The sequence below is a fragment of the Pieris napi genome, chromosome 23, assembly GCF_905475465.1.
Source record: "Pieris napi chromosome 23, ilPieNapi1.2, whole genome shotgun sequence".
NCBI lineage: Eukaryota > Metazoa > Arthropoda > Insecta > Lepidoptera > Pieridae > Pieris > Pieris napi.
In genome coordinates, this window is record NC_062256.1 from 7,032,875 (window position 1) to 7,051,164 (window position 18,290).

The window sequence follows — 18,290 nt, forward strand, 5'->3', positions numbered from 1 at the left end:
TGTGTTCATAAATTCTATTTTTAATTTAAAAAAAACCATCAAAAATAAAATATTTAGGGTGTTTATTTCGAAATTAATTCAAAAATTAGGAAAAAATCGATTAATTAAAAAAAATCGATTAGATTATTTTTTTAGCATGAAAACTCGATTAATAAATAATGTAGAATGTCACATCCCTAAATCATTGTCAATATTAAGTTGAACCTTTAAAATATTTACCAAGAAAATATGAGAATTATATATTAATTACTGTTCATTATGTGTAGTAGTAGGGATTTTTACCTATATCATGAGAATTTAATGAATATAAGATATCACGTAATAGTGTGGTGCCTTCCTGTGTGCTTGTATTCGTATTATCGATATTAATAGTATCATCGGTTATTTTTTTAAAACATGAGTATTATATGTCCTTTTCTCCATTAAATACTATTAGAAATACTAAACATTTTAAACAATTATTATTAGTAATGATAGAACTAATAATTATACAGAGAATGTTAAGATTTTGGAATGTATTTCTGTAACATAAATGTTTTTAATCTGTTTTGCTTTTGACAGTTGTATTTGACAAAGGATACAGTTTTCGTGTGTGGTTCGCTACTTGCTTTTTGATTTCTCTAAAACTTTCAGTCAGTTTTCTGTGTTGTTGTGACTAGAAGTGCATGTATTGTATTGTGTTTTGTTTAGATTTTAGCTTGGTATTTTATTGGTGCATTGCAGTAAAATTTATACAGCTAATAAGGAGTAATATTAAGCATAACTATTTTTTTCCTAATTATGATGAGAACTGAATTTTTTAATATATGTAAATGTTATTTATAATAATCCTTTTAACCGTGTAAACTTCTGTGAAAATGCTGTGATATTTTAAATAAGTGTTTATATATTTTGAAACAATTATCTCTAAATATGACTGTAACTTACACTGGGGATGTAGCGACCTGTCGCGGATTTGGAACTTTTCTTAAAGTTTTAAACAGGTAACTACTTTTTTAATCATACCACCCACATATTTTTTTCAACTAAGTAATTTAAGTCCAAGTATTAATACTTGAAACAATCAGTTAGTATTGCCTTAAGTATTTATACATTCAAACCAAAGTTCTGAATGCTAAATTTATTATCATGTTAAACTATCACAAACTATGTATTTATAAGTTATTATGAACTTATTTTATAAACTTATATTGATTATAAAGATGACACTAGAAATACTATAACACATAAATTAAAAAAGGAAATCTGACATAACAAATAAGAAATATAGTTTTAAATATATTGTCTCTTTGTAGTTGAATTTGATTAAAAATGCTTTCATATTAAGTATATGAGTATATTATGTTTAAGAAGCTATTTTGACAAGCTATTATTTAATTGTTTTAATTACACATTACTATGCTCTTTGATCAAATTAATATTTATAATAGTATCTCTATTCAAAACTAAAATTATGAAAGACCCTTAAGTAAATGGTTATTTATTTATATTAAAAACAATATGTACAATGATTTTGTAAATGTAAAACCACAAACGGTTTATTTGAGTCTGGAGTCACTTCATTTTTCTCCACTTATATAGAATTGTTTTAATTATTTTTGATATCTTTTTTCTTCCAAATATAGAAAATACAACTGAAATGGCGAACTTAAGCAACTCAGAAATTTTCCCATTATTTCTTTGTACCCATTCCTACACCCTGCTTTACAGGACAGACACTTGTATCAATAGTTTAAACATGTTTTATTACTAGGGGAAATTAAAGTAGGTTGTTATTTTACGTCGCCGACCTGTCTACGGTTTAAACGGCGCCATGCCGACGAGGCAAGGGATATTAAGAATTCAGTGCAATGCATTTTGTATTCCTTCCTTGGTTTCATTTGTGTTTTTTCCATGTATTTCTTCTTAAAAGAGGCATAAAACAGGCAATATTCTGCATCTGGTTCTTTCATATTTTAAGGCAAGTAGGTGCCATAAAGGCGAGACAATCATAGAGTTTAGATATGTCACCGTAAAATTGTAAAAACCGTTAGATTGTAATCTATCTCGCGAGATTGTAAACTGTCGAAAGATTGTGAACCTCAACGAACTGCTTACAAATTAACGTATTATTATTCGGTAGTTATATGAAATTGTTGGGAAGTAAAATTAATCTGTAAGTGACCAAAGAAGTTTGAATGATAACTAAGTTAGTGTAGTACAATCTACCGAATAATAGGAGGTTCACAATCTTTCGACAGTTTATAATCTCGCGAGATAGATTACAATCTAACGGTGTTTACAATTTTACGTTAACATCTACATAAATAAAATATTTGTAATTAAATTTCTTCTCTTGAAAAAGTTATTGCAGGAACATATTTTTACGTATGTTCATAATAACAGATTTTTAGATAACTCAATGTGTACACAGTGTGAATGGCAGCTGCCTCAGATAAATACAATGTATGCTAACTAATCATTAATCAAAATGACGTCATTTCCCGCACCCACTATCGTCATTCCCATAAAAGTATCGTGATTGAATTCTTGCTTTGAGATACATATTTGTTTTGTAGCGAACATTTTTGCATAGAATATGTTGAAAACTTTGCCGTCTTGGGTAAACCCGGCTCTGAGTTACTGACATATCGGTCATAGTAAAATTTTTTTTTTTAATACGGTAGTGAAAGCATAGATTAAACAAACCTCATTTCTACCTGATATTTATTTAAAAAACATAATAAAACTGCACTAACAAGTATTAAATATTTCTTATTTGTATTGAACGATAATTAATTAGATTAAATTAACAATTAGAAGCGAAACATGAAACGAAAATGATAACAAATTAATCTAGTGTAAAGCTGGCGTTTCAATAGTCAGGAAGTGGCATTTCCGAATAGTTTGAGTCATTCTTTTCGCACTAATTTGAATGAATACTTAAAAATATTAAGTAACCTTGAGAATATACACTTATATTGTGACGTACTATGTATTCTCTATAAAACAGATTTTCGCAGTTGTCCTTATGGTGATGATATTTAATTATATATTAATTAAGTTAATTTCCTTATTTGACAAATCAATTAGGGAGCGTTCAAGTATTACGTAACGCAATTTTTGAAGATTATTGACCCCCCCCCACCCACATGTAACTCGCCGTAACGTTTTTCAGAACCCAAGCATAGTACTGTTCCCAAGTCAGGTAAAACGTCTCGTGACCACCTAGTGACTCTTTAGTTACTATTATGTGGTGTAAGTAGAAAATAATATTAACAAAAACGCGTAATTGAATCCCCGCCCCGCATCGTAACGTTTTACAAAAGACCCCCCCCCCCCCAAATTCGTTACGTAATACTTGAACGCTCCCTTAATCACCAGAGTAACGAAATTGTAAGGGTAGGCGGTCACCGTATTTTATTCTTTTTAAATTGTAATCATTCGTTCAGTCACTACATCGTGGGGCAGTCCGTGCGGAGGTCGTCTTTAAAGGAAGTTCTTCCGTGCTTGAACTCGCCCACGTTTGCGCGTGGCGTGATTGCTCATAGAATATGGAGGAGCACGAACCCTTAATGTTCTCAAATCTGGAACTACCAATTTTAAAGTACTGGCTTTAGAGTTGAACTGGCTTCATATATATATATATATAACAAATTGAATATACAGTGGAATCTTTATAACTCGAATGGAAATGCATAAAAATCGAGTTAACGAGTTTTCGACTTTACAAGAACTTCAAGATACATGTTTTAACTTACAGAGGCGCGATTTCTATGTGTATTTTTCGCTTTGTAGAGTCGAATTTAAATAACAATTCAACTTAAGATTCGTAGTATATATTTTTTACACTTAAAATCGAATTACATATTGATGAAGTAAACTATTTGCCGATTTTTTATCACTACTTTTTTCAAGCTCAAACAATGAATCGAATAAGTACATTACGTTACTTAGTTTTATGAATGTATTCATTCATTGCACTTTACAAGACAAAAACAATAGAATAGAAGCTCCGAACCCGAACATTAACTTTATTGCTATTATTTCGGGGAATTCCAAGTAAGACGTCATTATATTTTACTAACTACGACTTACGCAGTCTCTGTTTTGAAATTCGAGTTACATATATGTATTATCAATACTTCGTAGGGAAATAATATTTTGTTCGAGTTACAAAGTCTAAATAATTCGAGATACCGCGTATCAGCGGCTCAGCGGAAGGGAATAGCAATTTTTTTTCGACTTAACGAGGTTCGAGTTATAGAGATTACACTGTATATCGTTATTTACCATTAATATAGTAATAGGTAAATAAAATAATAGCTAAATTGTTTTTATTGTTACAGATGGCGAGGCAGTATATACAAATTGATATGGCTCGATCTTCTTGTATTTTTACTTCTATATTATTTTTTAAATTTAATATATCGGCTGCTACTGGATGAAGAATCGAAAAGGTGAATATTTGAAATCTTTATAGTATCAAATATATTTCACACTGTTACGTGATTTTGAAGTGAAAACTTCTTTCGCATCTTTGTGATTTGAAAGTCACTTCACTTCACTTCACTTTATTTATAATGGCGACTTCTGTGTAAATCACAATTCCTCCAATGTCGCGTTGATTCGAGTCGATGAAACGAAAAAGCGACAGTAAAAAGAGACGGACACATAAATTCACAAGATTTAACGGGGGAGAAAATGTGATAGGATATAGTATACACTGTATATGATACAGTGTATTAACTCAAATCAAACGACAGTCAGACAATCAAAATCAGGTCTTGTGTTCTAGATTTTTGTTGTAGTTTTAATATCGACATGTGAGTGTCACAGAAGTTAGATTCTTTTTCTTCACTAGGGTAGAGGTTGCCACCTTTTTTTTTAAATCAAAGAACATTGGTTATAAACAATAAGAAGAAAAAGTGGATAGTATGAAAGTAAAGTATAATTTAGTTTTCTGAAGCAAGAGTGGCGCTAGCGAGTAGTGGTTAGTGGCAACATCGATACAGCGCCAATCGATAAATTCTGTTTTACAAGAAAATACCTCCGACTATCACATCGTGCGAAATAAAGTACTTTATTGTTCTAATAAAGTATAGCTATTTCGACTATGTATTTGCGTGTTGTTCCCACGAGAATGTCAGTGCGTGCTTCTATTTCACCATGCCTACTGCTGATAGAGGACAAATCTTTGTGTTTATTATTAATTAACTATTCATTACTTAAGATGTCATGTGGGGCATGGTGTAATGGTTGCAGCTCCTTACAAACATTGTGTAAAACAAAAATCTTGGCGATTAAGAAGAGTGGCGCAGAGTTTGTTGCCAGTTCTCTCGTCCGTTCTACGATTTGAGAACTGGTAGTAAATGTAAAATTAGAAGCATTTAATATGTATTTCGTTATTGACGTTCATAAGTGTACATTGTGTTACCTAAATAATTAAATGATTTTGAATTTGAATAGAGTACCTACCTACCTGAAATTACGTACTTTATTTTAAAGTAGTGACAACCCTACTAGGGTAGCAATGGGTAGTAAATGAGATTAATGTTGTTTCAGAATGTTTGAAGGTGTCGTGAACTACTGCAGTTTTCATGGTAATGTCATACCATTATCATTCGTGTTGGGTTTCTATGTAACAGTTGTAATGAACCGATGGTGGAATCAATACACGACAATTCCTTGGCCTGATTCAATTGCAGTGTTTGTTTCTGCGTCTATTCATGGCCAGGTAAGAGAACAGTTTGAAAATAGGTATAACAAACAAAAAAGTACGTGCGTACAAAGTACACATGTTAGAAGTGAAACTTTTTTGTAAATTAATTATTGAGTAATTAAGCTGCCCAAATCCTATAATTTAATTTTGCCAGTATTTCTTTATTAATGAATGATACTAAGACTAATTAAAAACCAGAACTAAAATTACTAGTTGTATATAGAAATATCACCATAAATATGGCAACAATTACCAAATAATATATAATATATATATACAAATTCAATATCATAATTGCTAACTTATGTCCACATTTTCTAAAATAGCCAACTGGGTCTTAGCAAAAAAGATCTTTTGTTCTGTGCCCTTATAAAATACAAAACCAACAAAAAAATGGTAATTTAGTTACTTAATAAAATAATAATGATATTGATATGTATTAAAACACCATCGGTGTTCAAGTATGAATAATTGCACCACAATATTATACTAGCACATCTTTATTACAGAAAATAAAGTGCGTGCGTACAAAGTACACATGTCAGAAGTGAAACTTCTTTGACAAACTAATTTTTAATTCTTGTTCATATTTATACAAATCTAAAACTTTAGATTTCCGAGACTTAGAGGGAGGGAAAAAGGAAGATATTTTAGGAATTTAATTGTCATTAAAATTTTAAAAGTGTCGAATATTAATACAAATACTAAATTTAATATTTTATTTTTTTTTGCTACGATAATAAAAACACGTGGCATTTTAATTTACAATTCGTCATTTGAGATTTCAATAAATATTTTGTATAAAATATAAAATACAATTTTTTCTTAAACTCTCTTTACGAAATTTTAATTTTAAAAATAGAATTTCTATAAGGTAATTCACCCTTCGCCCTCTTTCTCAATCGGATTCAATCGCTCTCTCCCTTTTCTTCGACAAAAACGCTGCACATCTTCGTGACGTTCCGTAAAAATTTTACCCTCATGCGCCTAAAGAAGTTTCACTTTAAAAAATTGTGTAATAACCAATGATCTTGGGAAAGAGTTTGTCGAGAATTAGCGCGATGAACTAAAGATCAAAATCAAAAATTTGCTTATTGACTTTTCTGTATTTTTATGTTTTATTGATTTTTCTTCACTGTAAATGTGGAACGAGCTACCCACGGAAGTATTTGCGAACCAATTCGACTTAGGTTCATTTAAAAAGAGCGTAGCAATAGTATTGTCTTTGATTAACATAACTCATAACATTAAAAGAAAAACGCTTTTTACCGGATTAAAGTTATGTATTATTATAAATTTACAACTATTTGACATAATTTTAAATTTATCCGACGTTTCACCCACCCACCAACCCTCCATCTTTTAGTCGATACCAACTCCGGGGAAATAAATACAGATAATGCAACTTTCTCTGCAGCTGTGATACTTTTTGACATTCAACATCTTTTGTCTTCAGTCACCGTGACCACGCACGCTGTAAAGCACGCGAAACGTCGGATAAATTTAAAATTATGTCAAATAGTTGTAAATTTATAATAATACATAACTTTAATCCGGTAAAAAGCGTTTTTCTTTTAGAGCGTAGCAATTCTTAAAAGCCCACGCATTTGCGAGCCGTTGGCGGTATCACTTAACATCAAGTGCGTTTCCCTACTGTTTTATAAAGGAAAAGCCTGGCTTCAAGAACGTATGATTCCAAGGTTGAGAGTCATATGCTTATGCTTAGCACGGCTCTTAAAAAAGAAGGACAAATTACATAACCAACGTCTCATATAAAATTGTCAATGGGAACTACCCCTTTTATTTTAACTACATACTAGTTGTTTGTAGTAAAAACTAATAAAAATTATTGCGGCCAAACGGCCTATCAGATGTAAAGTAGTTGCAAATGGCTTAAGGACCGATCTGGTTTTGGACCGACATTGTTTCTTTCCATTTTTCATCGTTTCTTGAAGTAGGGCTGATGGAAAAAATATATGGTGGAGTTGATTAGTTTATGTATCCATTTTGAAAGATCGAAACACGATTTAAATAACTTCACTTGATAGAAAAAAAAACCAAACAGCCAATTTTTGACACTTTGAATTCATTTTATGACGAAAATGTATATAGACCATAGTATGAAATTTAAAGTATTCCATTTCAGAATAATATTATATTAATGTTTTACATAACTAATTGTTATAACGGGCCGGCGCGCCTCAGTGCTCCAGCTCTCCACAGCGCCCCGCAGTCCAACCCGAGACACAGACACAGCAATTCGTGCTGGGATAGGGCCTTAAGACCGTTGAGTCCTAAAATTACTATGGCAACGGGATAAACTACACTACAGATTGTATAACAAAAATAATATATCACGTTGTTTAACATTAGTACGTAATTAAACACTCAAAGTTGTGTTCAACAATTATCTCCATCAGCCTTCACAAATTTTACCGTTTATAAGATAAGATTGCTTTAGCATTCCATGACAGGCTCCAAGTTTGGAAATTATCTTTATCCGGATGTTTGTCCTTCGACTAGGAAAGCCATATTAGACCAGCCAACAAAGTATAGTTTATTTTTTATAATAATAATTTTTTGCAAGAATATGGTACAAAAATATTATGGTGGTACAATCTAAACTTCCGCAGATTCTGCCACACAATGGCGTGCAAATGTCTCTTACATAATAAACGTAGAATTTTATGTTTCATTATCAATCATCATAATCAATTTTTATTTTATTTCTTAGATTATTTGGTGATGTAGCGATAAAATAATATAAGATTATCTATATACAGTTTTCAATAGTAGTATATTAAGTAGACTTTTTAAAACTTTAGTAGGAAGATTTGAATATTTTTGTTAAATTGTTTTAAAATTAGATCGCCATACAAGAAGTGTTTTTCCTATACAATTCTAGATTAATGATTGGCATAACAATATTATTTAACAAACCTCAAATAGTATATTACAATCTATGTATTCTAGAATATATGACAATCACGGTCACACGTAGAAGAAAAAATAAAATATAACTACAAAAGTTTTTACTTAGATAAAAATAAAAAACAATAAAAGATCAGTGACGCTACAACCTTTTTTAGGTCTGGGCCTCAGATTTCTGTTTCATGATCACTTGTCAATCTAATAGGCAATAAAGCGATCAGCCTGTGCCACACGCCGACTTTTTGGGTCTAAGGCAAGCCGGTTTTCTCACGATGTTTTCCTACACCGTTCGAGCAAATATCAAATGCGCACATAGAAATCGTATCGAACCTACCTTAAGGCCGATTTACATTATCTTAGTGTTTAGGAGAGTGCTTTAGGATAGTACTTTAGTTGAAACATGTAAACGCTACTTGCTTTAGTAAACGCTACGCTAAAGAACTTGCCTTTCAAGTTGTAGTAAAGCACTCTCCTAAACACTAAGATAATGTAAATCGGCCTTTAGGGATGAGAGTCTCACGCTGTAGCCAGTAGGCCAACACTGCTCTATTTCTTAGTAATTACATATGAAAAAATACTCATTCGCCCAGTTTATAGAGAGCAAAAGTATTATTACATATTACATCAGTGTCACATGGGCGATGTCTCATAAACCTATTATATAATCATTTAAAATGACGTCGGCAGGAGTAAACAATTTGTAATACCATTCAGTACTAGTCGACGCATTATGAACTGACATGACATAAATCATATTTATATGTCTGTCTCGCTCGCACTTATAGGTCTTATAAAGAGGTGTGTATGTACGTAAGAATTGTAGAAATGCATATCGATAACGGGATAGGTACGATGTTAAGTATTCGCGAAGAATTTTTAAGAAATGTTTTTAATTTGTATGATTAAAACCACGTTAGAAAATAAATTCTCCATTGTGCGTTTTGCGTAATAGTACGGGAGGTAGCAACGTTTGAAAAAAAAGAATTTTAGGTCAGCTGATTTTGTGATATGTCTTCCTTCTTGCACTTCCGGTTAGAGTCTGGGCAATCTGGCTGGCGGTAGTGGTTGCGTTCATTAGTGCGCATCCTATCTGTCCAGGTAAAAATCCTGGATTTTAAAAGCATTTTAAGAAGCGTAATTTTAAATTTTTCGTTTTTAAATACGTCTACCTGACATACTTTTTTTATTGCCAGACATTTTTCACGTTGCTAACTATGTGCCAGACGCGATTTTAAGTTTTATTTTTATGAAAATTTCAAAGCATTTTAGAATGTCTGTAATTTTAATATTATTATTTATTTAAATATAAGGAAAACTGAAAATGAATTTGCCAGACATTAATTCGGTTGTTAAGTCTTGAATTAAAATGATAAAGTTTTGCAGTATGATGAAGCATTGCATTTTAAGAAGCGTAATTTTTGATTTTTCCTTTTTAAATACGTCTACCTGACATACTTTTTTTATTGCCAGACATTTTTCACGTTGCTAACTATGTGCCAGACGCGATTTTAAGTTTTATTTTTATGAAAATTTCAAAGCATTTTAGAATGTCTGTAATTTTAATATTATGTTATTTAAATATAAGGAAAACTGAAAATGAATTTGCCAGACATTAATTCGGTTGTTAAGTCTTGAATTAAAATGATAAAGTTTTGCAGTATGATGAAGCATTGCATTTTAAGAAGCGTAATTTTTGATTTTTCCTTTTTAAATACGTCTACCTGACATACTTTTTTTATTGCCAGACATTTTTCACGTTGCTAACTATGTGCCAGACGCGATTTTAAGTTTTATTTTTATAAAAATTTCAAAGCATTTTAGAATGTCTGTAATTTTAATATTATGTTATTTAAATATAAGGAAAACTGAAAATGAATTTGCCAGACATTAATTCGGTTGTTAAGTCTTGAATTAAAATGATAAAGTTTTGCAGTATGATGAAGCATTGCATTTTAAGAAGCGTAATTTTTGATTTTTCCTTTTTAAATACGTCTACCTGACATACTTTTTTTATTGCCAGACATTTTTCACGTTGCTAACTATGTGCCAGACGCGATTTTAAGTTTTATTTTTATAAAAATTTCAAAGCATTTTAGAATGTCTGTAATTTTAATATTATGTTATTTAAATATAAGAAAAACTGAAAATGAATTTGCCAGACATTAATTCGATTACTAAGCCTTGAATTAAAATGAAAAAGTATTGCAGTATAATGCTTGTAGTACGAGCATAAAAAGGAATATAAAATTAGATTAAAATTAATAATCAACACTTTATTTAAATTGTCCTAATTACTAAATGTAAGTTATGAATAATTCATGCAACGTGAAAAATGTCTGGCAATAAAAAAAGTATGTCAGGTAGACGTATTTAAAAAGGAAAAATCAAAAATTACGCTTCTTAAAATGCAATGCTTCATCATACTGCAAAACTTTATCATTTTAATTCAAGACTTAACAACCGAATTAATGACTGGCAAATTCATTTTCAGTTTTCCTTATATTTAAATAACATAATATTAAAATTACAGACATTCTAAAATGCTTTGAAATTTTTATAAAAATAAAACTTAAAATCGCGTCTGGCACATAGTTAGCAACGTGAAAAATGTCTGGCAATAAAAAAAGTATGTCAGGTAGACGTATTTAAAAAGGAAAAATCAAAAATTACGCTTCTTAAAATGCAATGCTTCATCATACTGCAAAACTTTATCATTTTAATTCAAGACTTAACAACCGAATTAATGTCTGGCAAATTCATTTTCAGTTTTCCTTATATTTAAATAACATAATATTAAAATTACAGACATTCTAAAATGCTTTGAAATTTTTATAAAAATAAAACTTAAAATCGCGTCTGGCACATAGTTAGCAACGTGAAAAATGTCTGGCAATAAAAAAAGTATGTCAGGTAGACGTATTTAAAAAGGAAAAATCAAAAATTACGCTTCTTAAAATGCAATGCTTCATCATACTGCAAAACTTTATCATTTTAATTCAAGACTTAACAACCGAATTAATGTCTGGCAAATTCATTTTCAGTTTTCCTTATATTTAAATAACATAATATTAAAATTACAGACATTCTAAAATGCTTTGAAATTTTTATAAAAATAAAACTTAAAATCGCGTCTGGCACATAGTTAGCAACGTGAAAAATGTCTGGCAATAAAAAAAGTATGTCAGGTAGACGTATTTAAAAAGGAAAAATCAAAAATTACGCTTCTTAAAATGCAATGCTTCATCATACTGCAAAACTTTATCATTTTAATTCAAGACTTAACAACCGAATTAATGTCTGGCAAATTCATTTTCAGTTTTCCTTATATTTAAATAACATAATATTAAAATTACAGACATTCTAAAATGCTTTGAAATTTTTATAAAAATAAAACTTAAAATCGCGTCTGGCACATAGTTAGCAACGTGAAAAATGTCTGGCAATAAAAAAAGTATGTCAGGTAGACGTATTTAAAAAGGAAAAATCAAAAATTACGCTTCTTAAAATGCAATGCTTCATCATACTGCAAAACTTTATCATTTTAATTCAAGACTTAACAACCGAATTAATGTCTGGCAAATTCATTTTCAGTTTTCCTTATATTTAAATAACATAATATTAAAATTACAGACATTCTAAAATGCTTTGAAATTTTCATAAAAATAAAACTTAAAATCGCGTCTGGCACATAGTTAGCAACGTGAAAAATGTCTGGCAATAAAAAAAGTATGTCAGGTAGACGTATTTAAAAACGAAAAATTAAAAATTACGCTTCTTAAAATGCTTTTAAAATCCAGGATTATTACCTGGACAGATAGGATGCGCACTAATGAACGCAACCGCTACCGCCAGCCAGATTGCCCAGACTCTAACCGGAAGTGCAAGAAGGAAGACATATCACAAAATCAGCTGACCTGAAATTCTTTCTCGAAAACGTTGCTACCTCCCGTACTATAAGGGGGCGTCCATAAATTACGTGAGGTGTTTGTTAAAATTTTCTGTACCTCCCTCCCCCCCTGGTGAAATGTCGTGAGATTTTATTCAACCCCCTCCCCCATACCCCAATCTCACGTGAGATTTTTCAAAATGGAGGTTTCTTACGTAAACGCGTTGGATTGTTATTGTAAAAAGAAAAAAAATTGCTTCGTGCTTTTATTTACAACTAAAATAAAATAAGTGAAATGTTGAGCGTTTAGGTATGGAGTTAGCGGGAAGTTGCAGAGATAGCCTTTAGGGTCAACGGTTTTCCAAAATTTTTATTAATTAGAAAACCTCCAACGTAAGATTAAATGAGATTTGACTCGACCCCCTCCCCCCCTTAAAAGCCTCACGTAATTTATGGACGCCCCCTAACGAAGCGTAAGTAATGAGTTTTATTAAAAAATCTTGTATTTATAGAAAAACAACCCTTACTTCGTAACGACCAATCAGGAGTCAGAGTGCGTAGGTAGCTAAGTAATAACGGGTTGCATTGCGTGCACATACCTACTGTCAGTGATATTTATTGCCCGAAGAAAAAATAAATCAGTGGCGCTACAACCTCTTTAGGTCTTGGCCTCAGATATCTGAATCTGTTTCATGATCATTTTTAAATCTAATAGGCAAGTAGGTGTCTCCAGTGCCTGACACACGCCGTCGACTTTTTGGGTCTAAGGCATGTCGGTTTCCTCACGATGTTTTCCCTCACCGTTCGAGGGAATGTTAAATGCGCACTTAGAAAGTTCATTGGTGATCAGCCGGGGATCGAACCTTCGACCTCAGGTATGAGAGTCGCACGCTGAAGCGACTAGGCCAACACTACTAATTATTGCCCGAAGACGACTATACATACCCAATACTCGTATAACCTGCGTGACATCATTCTAGCTATTATTTGATTCAAGATTGCAATGATAATATTTTATTTTAAACTATCTGACCCGGCAAACGTCGCTTTGTTATATCATTTATAATAAAAAATAGGGGTTGATCGTAGAGGGGTGAAAATTAGGGGTTGTATGTATTTTTTAATGCTGTATCATAAAAAAAAAAACAAAAAAAATATCTAAAAATTAAAAAAAAAAATTAGGGGTGGACTACCCCTAACATTTAGGGGGATGAAAAATGGATGTTGGCCGATTCTCATAGATACCGGATAAGCACAAAAAATTTCATCAAAATCGGTCAAGCCGTGTCGGAGGAGTATGGCAACGAAAACTGTGACACGAGAATTTTATATATTAGATATCTATACTGATAAAACTATGTCCTTAGTCTACTAACTAATCTTAGATGGGTTGATAACAAGGAACTTGTAAAGTCCCGCCGTGTTATCTGCTAAATGGTTGAATGACGAATCCGTCAGTCATTTGTTCTAGGATTTCAATTAGCGCCTCATTAGTACGTTGACAACAATGGAATTGTAATCTTCGTATTCTATTCGAAATATTTAATATATAAAATTCTCGTGTCCCAATGTTCGTTCCCAAACTCCTCCGAAACGGCTCGACCGATTCTTATGAAATTTTTTATGCATATTCAGTAAGTCTGAGAATCGGCTACTAATCTTTAGTTTCGGGGTGTCCACCCCAAATTTTTATTTTTTAGATTTTTTTTTGTTTTTATTTATTATTACAACATACAAAAATACATACAATCATTAATTATTTTAACCCCTATTTTTTATTATAGTACATAGTTATTTTTATTGAACTAAAACAATGTTTCTTAGAAATAATATACATGGCAAAACAACGTTTGCCGGGTCAGCTAGTTCACTTATATAATAGTACCCTCGAACTAACCTTTACGAACCTAATTAAAAAGGCCACACAACACACTGTATGGAATAATTTATTGAACTGCATAGATTAATAGACGTTTTTAATGTCAGTTCCTATATTGTAAGAAATCGTTTATAAACTCTTTATAACGAATTTCAAGGGACCGAGCATTTTTATTCGTTATATAGAGCTTTCGTTATAGAGAGGGAATAATTAATGTATGGGTATTGGGTTAGCCCAAATAAATTTAAGTCATTTTCACGTTATATGGAGTTTTTCGTATAATGAATGACGTTATAAAGAATTTGCACTGAATTTTAATCTATGTATTACTGTGATTGTTGTGTCTTTTGTATATCTATGCATTGTTTTGTATGTGATGTAAATGTAAATGAATACCGCTTTGGAGTGATCGTTAATGCTAGCTTATTTTATTAAAAAAAGGGGTGCGTGTTTATTATGTACGCGCGTAAGAAGTTATACTTCTTTGGCATTATTAAAAATAGTTTTTGATTGAATGCAAATAATTAATTACAATTAAATAATCAAAGACTGGAAAAGGAGTCAATAAAGTTCAGTTTACATTTGAAAAATTAAATAAATAAATATTTATTATTATTCTCTTACATTAAGTGTAACATAAATTCTATTATTATTCGAATGTTGTTTTCAAATTATGTCCAATGCCGTAGCAGCTTCCGTGGGCAACTTCATTCTGTTAATTTTGTGTCACGGTGCGCCCGCATCGTAAAATTTCACTCTCATCAATTTTTCATAACGCGCCTAAAGAAGTATAACTTCAAAAATTCTTAAAATCCAAATGGTGTGATACGTTCAAGATTATAATGCGACATATTTTATGTTTGACCTTGACCTTGGCCTTTTTATAAGTATTACTAGTTTACGAAAATCTCCATGTAGCTTAGCGTAACCATACATAAAAAGATTTGGTTTCATAAAAATTAATACTAAATAATATCAAAGGGCCGGCAACGCACTTGCGAGCCTGGCAATGTTGTCCAAAAATATTCAGAATTTTACGACAAAATGTGGTTAAATACTTATGTATTAGGTACAATTGTACAATTTCTTTGCGCGAATTCGTATAGTTATAGCTTCTTAAAGTTATATTTACGTCTAAAAATCACTGAAAAATCTTATTTTTTATTTTTTTACCTACCCTATATACTTTCACCCACAAATCTTCAAAGACTTCTTTACTTACACTGTAAATGTTTACTACTATTTTTCTTTTTTTGCGTCTGCGGCGCAAACTAACTGTTGTGGTCTCTGGCAGAATGACCAGCGCTGTGGAACACTTGTGCTCCACAGCATAATGCTGAACAAGGGCCAGTTCGACCACAACACACACACACACACTTAAACTGTACCTTGTTCCTTCAAAAAAAAATCTTTGTTATTTTTCTTTCTTTGTTTGATTATTATTATTTTGTGTGTTTCGTTAGTAATATGGTATGTCTATGTCTATGTAAATTGTTCTTAGGTGTGTTGGTCCATCTGTTATTTTATTTGTACTACGAAATTGTATTTTAAACAAATACTCGTTCGACCTACGGTTCTAACTTGTTTCATTGTTTCAGGATGAAAGAGGCCGTCTGATGCGACGAACAATACTTCGATATGTGTGCCTTTGTCTTACCATGGTGCTCACTATGATATCACCAAGGGTTAAAAAGCGCTTCCCGACCCTCGACAACCTAGTCGAGGCGGGTCTCCTAATAGACAACGAAAAGAGTATATTAGACAATTTAAATCAAAAGTTTCCTAAACCCTCCAAGCATTGGTATGACATATTTCTAGTACCGTAAGTTAATGCTGATTATTGCGTAAGTGTCGTCTCTAACGATGTGTGGCAACGCACCAAGGATTAACAAAAGTACGCACCAGCTTATTGCTTTAAATGTGTAGGGATGACACTTCTAGGTTTGATAATTTCACAGTTTGTAGGTTGCCGATCGTATGGGCTACAAGTATTGTGACGAGGGCGCGGAAGGAAGGACGTATAAGGGACGATTTCGCTGTTAAAACGATTATAGATGAACTGAATAAATTTAGAGGGCAAGCTGGGTTGCTACTCAGTTATGATACAATCAGTGTACCCCTTGTTTATACGCAGGTTAGATTGTCTTAGATTTGTATTGTCTTTAGATTTATAGATTATCCTTTGGTTTGAGTGTTTGGAATGAGTGAAACCCTACATGAAGTCAAGGGAGAACTGTATCTATTTCATATTTCCTTTATAAATACACACGACGCAGCCAAGCTTAATAAGCCGATCAATTAACAGCCTAGCCTTTTAACTGAACAGCGCAGTTTAACTAGCGGCCTGAAAGATATTCAGCCGTAGCGTTTGTAACATCATTTAATAAACTGGCTAATGCTTAGGCCATTCGTACAATAGAGTGACCAGTCGAGGAGAAAAAGATGAACATCTGACAATAAAAATATTTCGTTAAAAATTAAATTCCTTGAGTCAGTCACAGCACAGCTAAATTCATATTATTATTGTCACTACACTCTTCCTTTGGAAAGTAGCATCAAAGTTGTGGTTTGCCGACGCCATATTGAGAGTTTGAACAGTTTCGTTTAGAGTTTGAGAGTGGCAGAAAGTGGAACTAGATTTAAATTAACACTCAACAGGCTAGGCAAGTAATGAAACGTCATCGATCTAGCTGTTTGATCAACTGGCTGTGTATCTTTAAGGCCGCTAGTTAAACGGCGCTGTTTATTTAAGAGGCTAAGCTGTTAATTGAACGGATTATTAATCTAGTTGGCTGCGACACAAACATCCATTTTTCAAGACGCATGCAAATATCTATTTACGTACCACTCCTCACGGTCGCAAGTTTATCGAACTTAGCTAACACAGCTCACATATCGAGAACAGTATTAGTTTAACTTAAGTTACTTCATGTATGGTCTCTTCTAATTCTTCTGTTTTTGTCTTCTTTCTGTTTACCTAAGTGTTTTCTCTTTAATAACATTATTCTTATCTTTGAAACAATTTTCGGACACTAATTATAAATTGTATTTCTTTCTGTTGTTTTCTTTTTCAATAAATTTTTGATAGCGCAAATAAATTCAGATTGTGAAGGTAAAGAAAATATGATTTAGTGTAAAAAGTAGCTTCAGTATGAATCGCAAATATGTAATTAAAATGCTTTTGATACTGATAATTAGTTTATAAAGATCACGATTAAATATGGGGATTCCCGAATTGTACACATACACATTACGCTCGTATACTTCTGAATCATTAATGATGAAACTTTCGATTGCTTAAAGTAATGGATTCGTGTCAAGAATTAATCCAATTAAATGGAAATGAACTTTTATGCCTCAAGGCAACGAACTGAGGGAAGTTCACGTGACAAGTTGTAATTTATAGTGAGTTTTTTAATTGAATTTTGTTACTACTGAACAGTATGGCGTTTTATTCGTATCTTTTATATATATCTATAGTTTAAAAGAAAATTACGATCTATGTTAAAACCAAATCAAAAATTAGGAAGCACAAGATTCATCGATTGAACGAAAACGATATCATTAAAACTTTTTAATACATAATAACGTTTTTATTTAATTAATTAAAACATAGTTCTTAAAGTTTAAGTGACCTTTTATGGATATATTACACTTCCTATAACATATAACATATTATTATATACTAGAGGCGTTGCTGTGGCTAAGGTTTTTGTTATACATATTACATAGCAAACTATTCAAGGGAAACGGTAGGAGAACACCAGTCATGGGGACCACCATGCTTTTTCGGTGGTTATGCCATTAAATTGTAGCTTATGTGAAACGTTGGTACTTTTAACACAGCGCCATCTGTTAGAATTGTGTCAAATAATAAACAAATATTTTGCAAT

The 18,290-nt window shown here is 31.8% G+C and overlaps 1 protein-coding gene across 3 annotated transcripts in view; it reads left to right on the forward strand.

The window, feature by feature from the left end:
• Positions 1-624: 624 nt before the first annotated feature.
• The window catches only part of LOC125061351 (bestrophin-4), a 47,703-nt gene continuing 30,037 nt past the window's right edge, over positions 625-18,290 (forward strand). The window contains exons 1-5 of one of the 3 annotated variants that reach the window (XM_047666745.1): positions 625-983; positions 4,329-4,439; positions 5,545-5,716; positions 15,996-16,198; positions 16,363-16,531. In XM_047666745.1, coding sequence (XP_047522701.1) covers positions 913-983; positions 4,329-4,439; positions 5,545-5,716; positions 15,996-16,198; positions 16,363-16,531 — 726 coding nt within the window. In that variant the 5' untranslated portion in view covers positions 625-912. Of the gene's footprint in view, positions 984-4,328; positions 4,440-5,544; positions 5,717-15,995; positions 16,220-16,362; positions 16,532-18,290 lie in introns of all 3 variants that reach the window. The other 2 variants (XM_047666746.1, XM_047666743.1) reach the window with 2 other exon arrangements.